Raw genomic sequence first — 10,624 nt, forward strand, 5'->3', positions numbered from 1 at the left:
TACACCACTCACCGCCCCCTTCTCTCCCCAGTTACACCACTCACCGCCCCCTTCTCTCCCCAGTTACACCACTCACCGCCCCCTTCTCTCCCCAGTTACACCACTCACCGCCCCCTTCTCTCCGCAGTTACACCACTCACCGCCCCCTTCTCTCCCCAGTTACACCACTCACCGCCCCCTTCTCTCCCCAGTTACACCACTCACCGCCCCCTTCTCTCCCCAGTTACACCACTCACCGCCCCCTTCTCTCCCCAGTTACACCACTCACCGCCCCCTTCTCTCCCCAGTTACACCACTCACCGCCCCCTTCTCTCCCCAGTTACACCACTCACCGCCCCCTTCTCTCCCCAGTTACACCACTCACCGCTCCCTCCTCTCCCCAGTTACACCACTCACCGCTCCCTCCTTTCCCCAGTTACACCACTCACTGCCCCCTTCTCTCCCCAGTTACACCACTCACTGCCCCCTTCTCTCCCCAGTTACACCACTCACTGCCCCCTTCTCTCCCCAGTTACACCACTCACCGCCCCCTTCTCTCCCCAGTTACACCACTCACCGCCCCCTTCTCTCCCCAGTTACACCACTCACCGCTCTCTCCTTTCCCCAGTTACACCACTCACCGCTCTCTCCTTTCCCCAGTTACACCACTCACCGCTCTCTCCTTTCCCCAGTTACACCACTCACCGCCCCCTTCTCTCCCCAGTTACACCACTCACCGCCCCCTTCTCTCCCCCGTTACACCACTCACCGCTCCCTCCTCTCCCCAGTTACACCACTCACCGCTCCCTCCTTTCCCCAGTTACACCACTCACTGCCCCCTTCTCTCCCCAGTTACACCACTCACTGCCCCCTTCTCTCCCCAGTTACACCACTCACCGCCCCCTTCTCTCCCCAGTTACACCACTCACCGCTCTCTCCTTTCCCCAGTTACACCACTCACCGCTCTCTCCTTTCCCCAGTTACACCACTCACCGCTCTCTCCTTTCCCCAGTTACACCACTCACCTCCCCCTTCTCTCCCCAGTTACACCACTCACCGCCCCCTTCTCTCCCCAGTTACACCACTCACCGCTCCCTCCTTTCCCCAGTTACACCACTCACTGCCCCCTTCTCTCCCCAGTTACACCACTCACTGCCCCCTTCTCTCCCCAGTTACACCACTCACCGCCCCCTTCTCTCCCCAGTTACACCACTCACCGCTCTCTCCTTTCCCCAGTTACACCACTCACCGCTCTCTCCTTTCCCCAGTTACACCACTCACCGCTCTCTCCTTTCCCCAGTTACACCACTCACCGCCCCCTTCTCTCCCCAGTTACACCACTCACCGCCCCCTTCTCTCCCCAGTTACGCCACTCACCGCCCCCTTCTCTCCCCAGTTACACCACTCACCGCTCCCTCCTTTCCCCAGTTACACCACTCACCGCTCTCTCCTTTCCCCAGTTACATCACTCACGAGCCCTCCTCTCCCCTTTACACCACTCACCGCCCCCCCTTTCCCCTAATACACTACCCCCTCCTCTCCCGTTACACCACTCACCGCCCCCTCCTCTCCCGTATTACACCACTCACCGCCCCCTCCTCTCCCCAGTTACACCACTCACCGCTCCCTCCTTTCCCCAGTTACACCACTCACCGCCCCCTTCTCTCCCCAGTTACACCACTCACCGCCCCCTCCTCTCCCCAGTTACACCACTCACCGCTCTCTCCTTTCCCCAGTTACACCACTCACCGCCCCCTTCTCTCCCCAGTTACACCACTCACCGCCCTTCTCTCCCCAGTTACACCACTCACCGCCCTTCTCTCCCCAGTTACACCACTCACCGCCCCCTTCTCTCCCCCGTTACATCACTCACCGCCCCCTTCTCTCCCCCGTTACACCACTCACCGCTCCCTCCTCTCCCCAGTTACACCACTCACCGCTCCCTCCTTTCCCCAGTTACACCACTCACTGCCCCCTTCTCTCCCCAGTTACACCACTCACTGCCCCCTTCTCTCCCCAGTTACACCACTCACCGCTCTCTCCTTTCCCCAGTTACACCACTCACCGCTCTCTCCTTTCCCCAGTTACACCACTCACCGCTCTCTCCTTTCCCCAGTTACACCACTCACCGCCCCCTTCTCTCCCCAGTTACACCACTCACCGCCCCCTTCTCTCCCCAGTTACACCACTCACCGCCCCCTTCTCTCCCCAGTTACACCACTCACCGCTCCCTCCTTTCCCCAGTTACACCACTCACCGCTCTCTCCTTTCCCCAGTTACACCACTCACGAGCCCTCCTCTCCCCTTTACACCACTCACCGCTCCCTCCTCTCCCCTTTACACCACTCACCGCCCCCCCTTTCCCCTAATACACTACCCCCTCCTCTCCCGTTACACCACTCACCGCCCCCTCCTCTCCCGTATTACACCACTCACCGATCCCTTCACTCCCCTATTACATACCCAACAATCCCTACTCTCTCTGTTGACCCATGTTGCTCCCTACTCGACGACATGGCCCTGCGCTCCCCCATACTCCCCAGCCGTATTCCGCCCCCGGCAGCCCCGCTCCTCACTCGTATGTCTTCACCAGCTGGTAGAGGCACAGCAGGCTGCCCATCCAGCCCCCCGTACTCGCTGCCTGCAGGTAGAAGCCGATCTTGTCCACCACTCCGGTCCAGCGCCCGGGGAAGTCGTGCTTTATGATGACGCGTAAGCAGAGCGTGAGCTGAGCCCTGCGGGAACATCACACTGTTACCTGAGGAGCAAGATAAAGCCACCACAGCGCCAGCGTCCAGCAGCTCCGCACCTCACAAGGTCGGGGGAGCGGATGATCCCCTCCACTATGTTCTCCCGGATCTGCTGACGATCATTTTCATGGATGTTGAATGGAAAAACGATTTCTCCGACCATGGGCTCCCGGTCCGGCCAGTACTGAGTCACCATGTTCTTCAGGTAGATGGCCGCTGCCACACGAGAAGACACAGGGCAACGTCAGGAGGGCGAGTTGTAGATGTAGCAGAGCTACACAAGCGGAGGTTAATATATGACTGTACATACAACTCTACACCACGGAGGACAAGACATCATCACACTGCGCTGCATTATACCCCAGAGCTGCACTCACTATTCTGCTGGTGCAGTCACTGTGTACATACATTGCATTACTGATCCTGAGTTACATCCTGTATTATGCCCCAGAGCTGCACTCACTATTCTGCTGGTGCAGTCACTGTGTACATACATTGCATTACTGATCCTGAGTTACATCCTGTATTATGCCCCAGAGCTGCACTCACTATTCTGCTGGTGCAGTCACTGTGTACATACATTACATTACTGATCCTGAGTTACATCCTGTATTATACTCCAGAGCTGCACTCACTATTCTGCTGGTGCAGTCACTGTGTACATACATTACTGATCCTGAGTTACATCCTGTATTATACCCCAGAGCTGCACTCACTATTCTGCTGGTGCAGTCACTGTGTACATACATTACATTACCAATCCTGAGTTACATCCTGTATTATACTCCAGAGCTGCACTCACTATTCTGCTGGTGCAGTCACTGTGTACATACATTACTGATCCTGAGTTACATCCTGTATTATACCCCAGAGCTGCACTCACTATTCTGCTGGTGCAGTCACTGTGCACATACATTACATTACTGATCCTTTGTTACCTCCTGTATTATACTCCAGAGCTGCACTCACTATTCTGCTGGTGGAGTCACTGTGTACATACATTACTGATCCTGAGTTACCTCCTGTATTATACCCCAGAGCTGCACTCGCTATTCTGCTGGTGCAGTCACTGTGTACATATATTACTGATCCTGAGTTACATCATGTATTATACCCCAGAGCTGCACTCACTATTCTGCTGGTGCAGTCACTGTGTACATACATTACATTACTGATCCTGAGTTACCTCCTGTATTATACCCCAGAGCTGCACTCACTATTCTGCTGGTGCAGTCACTGTGTACATACATTACATTACTGATCCTGAGTTATATCCTGTATTATACCCCAGAGCTGCACTCACTATTCTGCTGGTGAAGTCACTGTGTACATACATTACATTACTGATCCTGAGTTACCTCCTGTATTATACCCCAGAGCTGCACTCACTATTCTGCTGGTGCAGTCACTGTATACATACATTACATTACTGATCCTGAGTTATATCCTGTATTATACTCCAGAGCTGCACTCACTATTCTGCTGGTGCAGTCACTGTGTACATACATTACATTACCAATCCTGAGTTACATCCTGTATTATACTCCAGAGCTGCACTCACTATTCTGCTGGTGCAGTCACTGTGTACATACATTACTGATCCTGAGTTACATCCTGTATTATACCCCAGAGCTGCACTCACTATTCTGCTGGTCACTGTGTTCATACATTACTGATCCTGTATTATACTCCAGAGCTGCACTCACTATTCTGCTGGTGCAGTCACTGTGTACATACATTACATTACTGATCCCGAGTTACCTCCTGCATTTTACTCCAGAGCTGCACTCACTATTCTGCTGGTGCAGTCACTGTGTACATACATTACATTACTGATCCTGAGTTACATCCTGTATTATACTCCAGAGCTGCACTCACTATTCTGCTGGTGGAGTCACTGTGTACATACATTACTGATCCTGAGTTACATCCTGTATTATACTCCAGAGCTGCACTCACTATTCTGCTGGTGCAGTCACTGTGTACATACATTACTGATCCTGAGTTACATCCTGTATTATACTCCAGAGCTGCACTCACTATTCTGCTGGTGCAGTCACTATGTACATGCATTACTGATCCTGAGTTACCTCCTGTATTATACTCCAGAGCTGCACTCACTATTCTGCTGGTGCAGTCACTGTGTACATACATTACATTACTGATCCCGAGTTACCTCCTGCATTTTACTCCAGAGCTGCACTCACTATTCTGCTGGTGCAGTCACTGTGTACATACATTACTGATCCTGAGTTACATCCTGTATTATACTCCAGAGCTGCACTCACTATTCTGCTGGTGCAGTCACTGTGTACATACATTACTGATCCTGAGTTACATCCTGTATTATACTCCAGAGCTGCACTCACTATTCTGCTGGTGCAGTCACTGTGTACATACATTACTGATCCTGAGTTACATCCTGTATTATACCCCAGAGCTGCACTCACTATTCTGCTGGTGCAGTCACTGTGTACATACATTACTGATCCTGAGTTACATCCTGTATTATACCCCAGAGCTGCACTCACTATTCTGCTGGTGCAGTCACTGTGTACATACATTACTGATCCTGAGTAACATCCTGTATTATACTCCAGAGCTGCACTCACTATTCTGCTGGTGCAGTCACTATGTACATGCATTACTGATCCTGAGTTACCTCCTGTATTATACTCCAGAGCTGCACTCACTATTCTGCTGGTGCAGTCACTATGTACATACATTACTGATCCTGAGTTACCTCCTGTATTATACTCCAGAGCTGCACTCACTATTCTGCTGGTGCAGTCACTATGTACATGCATTACTGATCCTGAGTTACCGCCTGTATTATACTCCAGAGCTGCACTCACTATTCTGCTGGTGCAGTCACTATGTACATACATTACTGATCCTGAGTTACCTCCTGTATTATACTCCAGAGCTGCACTCACTATTCTGCTGGTGCAGTCACTGTGTACATACATTACATTACTGATCCTGAGTTACATCCTGTATTATACTGCAGAGCTGCACTCACTATTCTGCTGGTGCAGTCACTGTGTACATACATTACTGATCCTGAGTTACATCCTGTATTATACTGCAGAGCTGCACTCACTATTCTGCTGGTGCAGTCACTGTGTACATACATTACATTACTGATCCTGAGTTACATCCTGTATTATACTCCAGAGCTGCACTCACTATTCTGCTGGTGCAGTCACTGTGTACATACATTACATTACTGATCCTGAGTTACATCCTGTATTATACTGCAGAGCTGCACTCACTATTCTGCTGGTGCAGTCACTGTGTACATACATTACTGATCCTGAGTTACATCCTGTATTATACTGCAGAGCTGCACTCACTATTCTGCTGGTGCAGTCACTGTGTACATACATTACATTACTGATCCTGAGTTACATCCTGTATTATACTCCAGAGCTGCACTCACTATTCTGCTGGTGCAGTCACTGTGTACATAAATTACATTACTGATCCTGAGTTACATCCTGTATTATACTCCAGAGCTGCACTCACTATTCTGCTGGTGCAGTCACTGTGTACATACATTACATTACTGATCCTGAGTTACCTCCTGTATTATACTCCATAGCTGCACTCACTATTCTGCTGGTGCAGTCACTGTGTACATACATTACATTACTGATCCTGAGTTACCTCCTGTATTATACCCCAGAGCTGCACTCACTATTCTGCTGGTGCAGTCACTGTGTACATACATTACTGATCCTGAGTTACACCCTGTATTATACCCCAGAGCTGCACTCACTATTCTGCTGGTGCAGTCACTGTGTACATACATTACATTACTGATCCTGAGTTACATCCTGTATTATACTCCAGAGCTGCACTCACTATTCTGCTGGTGCAGTCACTGTGTACATACATTACATTACTGATCCTGAGTTACATCCTGTATTATACTCCAGAGCTGCACTCACTATTCTGCTGGTGCAGTCACTGTGTACATACATTACATTACTGATCCTGAGTTACCTCCTGTATTATACTCCATAGCTGCACTCACTATTCTGCTGGTGCAGTCACTGTGTACATACATTACATTACTGATCCTGAGTTACCTCCTGTATTATACCCCAGAGCTGCACTCACTGTTCTGCTGGTCACTGTGTACATACATTACTGATCCTGAGTTACCTCCTGTATTATACTCCATAGCTGCACTCACTATTCTGCTGGTGCAGTCACTGTGTACATACATTACATTACTGATCCTGAGTTACCTCCTGTATTATACCCCAGAGCTGCACTCACTATTCTGCTGGTGCAGTCACTGTGTACATACATTACTGATCCTGAGTTACACCCTGTATTATACCCCAGAGCTGCACTCATTATTCTGCTGGTGCAGTCACTGTGTACATACATTACATTACTGATCCTGAGTTACATCCTGTATTATACACCAGAGCTGCACTCACTATTCTGCTGGAGCAGTCACTGTGTACATACATTACATTACTGATCCTGAGTTATATCCTGTATTATACTCCAGAGCTGCACTCACTATTCTGCTGGTGCAGTCACTGTGTACATACATTACATTACTGATCCTGAGTTACATCCTGTATTATACTCCGGAGCTGCACTCACTGTTCTGCTGGTCACTGTGTACATACATTACTGATCCTGAGTTACACCCTGTATTATACTCCGGAGCTGCACTCACTGTTCTGCTGGTCACTGTGTACATACATTCCTGGTCCTGTAGTATACTCCGGAGCTGCACTCACTGTTATGCTGGTCACTGTGTACATACATTCCTGGTCCTGTAGTATACTCCGGAGCTGCACTCACTGTTCTGCTTGTCACTGTACATACATTCCTGGTCCTGTATTATACTCCGGAGCTGCACTCACTGTTCTGACGGTCACTGTACATACATTCCTGGTCCTGTATTATACTCCGGAGCTGCACTCACTGTTCTGCTGGTCACTGTACATACATTCCTGGTCCTGTATTATACTCCGGAGCTGCACTCACTGTTCTGCTGGTCACTGTACATACATTCCTGGTCCTGTATTATACTCCGGAGCTGCACTCACTGTTCTGCTGGTCACTGTACATACATTCCTGGTCCTGTAGTATACTCCGGAGCTGCACTCACTGTTCTGCTGGTCACTGTACATACATTCCTGGTCCTGTAGTATACTCCGGAGCTGCACTCACTGTTCTGACGGTCACTGTACATACATTCCTGGTCCTGTATTATACTCCGGAGCTGCACTCACTGTTCTGCTGGTCACTGTACATACATTCCTGGTCCTGTAGTATACTCCGGAGCTGCACTCACTGTTCTGCTGGTCACTGTACATACATTCCTGGTCCTGTAGTATACTCCGGAGCTGCACTCACTGTTCTGACGGTCACTGTACATACATTCCTGGTCCTGTATTATACTCCGGAGCTGCACTCACTGTTCTGCTGGTCACTGTACATACATTCCTGGTCCTGTATTATACTCCGGAGCTGCACTCACTGTTCTGCTGGTCACTGTACATACATTCCTGGTCCTGTAGTATACTCCGAAGCTGCACTCACTGTTCTGCTGGTCACTGTACATACATTCCTGGTCCTGTAGTATACTCCGGAGCTGCACTCACTGTTCTGACGGTCACTGTACATACATTCCTGGTCCTGTATTATACTCCGGAGCTGCACTCACTGTTCTGCTGGTCACTGTACATACATTCCTGGTCCTGTAGTATACTCCGGAGCTGCACTCACTGTTCTGCTGGTCACTGTACATACATTCCTGGTCCTGTAGTATACTCCGGAGCTGCACTCACTGTTCTGACGGTCACTGTACATACATTCCTGGTCCTGTAGTATACTCCGGAGCTGCACTCACTGTTCTGACGGTCACTGTACATACATTCCTGGTCCTGTATTATACTCCGGAGCTGCACTCACTGTTCTGCTGGTCACTGTACATACATTCCTGGTCCTGTATTATACTCCGGAGCTGCACTCACTGTTCTGCTGGTCACTGTACATACATTCCTGGTCCTGTAGTATACTCCGAAGCTGCACTCACTGTTCTGCTGGTCACTGTACATACATTCCTGGTCCTGTAGTATACTCCGGAGCTGCACTCACTGTTCTGACGGTCACTGTACATACATTCCTGGTCCTGTATTATACTCCGGAGCTGCACTCACTGTTCTGCTTGTCACTGTACATACATTCCTGGTCCTGTAGTATACTCCGGAGCTGCACTCACTGTTCTGCTGGTCACTGTACATACATTCCTGGTCCTGTAGTATACTCCGGAGCTGCACTCACTGTTCTGACGGTCACTGTACATACATTCCTGGTCCTGTAGTATACTCCGGAGCTGCACTCACTGTTCTGACGGTCACTGTACATACATTCCTGGTCCTGTATTATACTCCGGAGCTGCACTCACTGTTCTGACGGTCACTGTACATACATTCCTGGTCCTGTATTATACTCCGGAGCTGCACTCACCGTGCTGCCGCGCTCGCTGTACATACATTCCTGGTCCTGTATTATACTCCGGAGCTGCACTCACTGTTCTGCTGGTCACTGTACATACATTCCTGGTCCTGTATTATACTCCGGAGCTGCACTCACTGTTCTGCTGGTCACTGTACATACATTCCTGGTCCTGTATTATACTCCGGAGCTGCACTCACCGTGCTGCCGCGCTCGCTGTACTCACCCGCCTGGCGGACAGGGAACTCCACCTCCTCAGACACAATGATCTGCAGTAAGGTCGGGGCGAAGCTGATGATCTTGTAGGACTAGAAGAGAAGTTTGGGGTCAGGGTGACGTGCGGACGCTTCTCCCCCGGGTGACGCAGGGACGTGCTGACTACTCTGGGGACGGACACGTCTACAAGTGTCACTTGAGTTGTCAGACCATTTCTTTGCCTAATTGTGAGCGTCCACCATGAGCATCAGATCCCCCCTAAAACTAATGGAAAGAGGACTCTTCCTGCCTTGCATGTCGTTAATTGCACCGTTTTGGGGCAGGTGATTATTGCCTCTGGGGGGGGATCCATTATCCTCTCTCTCACCTGGTTCAGCTCCGTCTCTGCCGCCAGCCGCATCTTGGGGTCGATGGTTCCCCGCAACGCCTGGATTATCCGGTTCGGATCCATGACGACCCCGAATAGACAATAACAGATAGAAAAAAAATCAAACGGCCGTAAAGCAGGAGCGCATCATCTTTGTGCCTTTCCTTTACAGCTGTCGTAAAATGACAGTCAATAGCCGCTGTTTCAGAATGTGAGCCGAGGGTAGAGCAATAAAGCACAGTACGGGTGGTCACGTGGGACAGTTTGTCCGGACGAAAGAAATAAAGTACAGTACGGTGCAAGGCGTGGGACAATTTGTACGGAAAGAGGCTGTGTGTACGGAAGGCGGCGTGGGACAGTTTGTACGGAACTTGACGCTGTGTACGGATCGTGATTTGAGTCAATTTATAAAGATAATTTCCCGGTCATTGCCAGTGGCACATTTGGGGGAGATGTGACTGTTACAAGTTGCGTCCCCCCACAGTCTTCCCCATATTCACCTGCTTATAAGTTAAACACAAAATTAGTGAAATTAAATATTCACTTGTCAGTGACCTCCACTGGGGCGACTTAAAGTGGCTTTAATAATGTTACACGTAAAAAAAAAGTTAAAAATCCTGTTGGATTTTTTGGAGGGGGAAAGATCCAGTGGGATTTTGCACCTTTTACGCCATTTCTGGGCCTCTACCTGCAGCAAATGGGAGGACTCTTCTCAAGTGTCTGATGGGCGTGGCTAAACAGGGAAAGTCTGGTGTGTGTGGCCAGCGCTCAGCTGTCTGATGGGCGTGGCTAAATATGCTATGTCTGGTGGGCGTGGTTA

At 50.0% G+C, this 10,624-nt stretch overlaps 1 protein-coding gene across 1 annotated transcript in view; it reads right to left on the reverse strand.

Annotated features, from left to right (window-relative positions):
- IPO8 (importin 8) overlaps positions 1-10,542 on the reverse strand; it is a 28,105-nt gene extending 17,563 nt beyond the window's left edge. The window contains exons 1-4 of the mRNA XM_073544259.1: positions 9,805-10,542; positions 9,448-9,529; positions 2,789-2,945; positions 2,556-2,714 (exon numbers count right to left, since the gene is read on the reverse strand). Coding sequence (XP_073400360.1) covers positions 2,556-2,714; positions 2,789-2,945; positions 9,448-9,529; positions 9,805-9,888 — 482 coding nt within the window. The 5' untranslated portion in view covers positions 9,889-10,542. The remainder of the gene's footprint in view (positions 1-2,555; positions 2,715-2,788; positions 2,946-9,447; positions 9,530-9,804) is intronic.
- Between the last annotated feature and the right edge of the window lie 82 nt (positions 10,543-10,624).

Source organism: Dendrobates tinctorius, unplaced genomic scaffold (genome assembly GCF_039654945.1).
Source record: "Dendrobates tinctorius isolate UK_male_01 unplaced genomic scaffold, ASM3965494v1 ptg000136l, whole genome shotgun sequence".
NCBI lineage: Eukaryota > Metazoa > Chordata > Amphibia > Anura > Dendrobatidae > Dendrobates > Dendrobates tinctorius.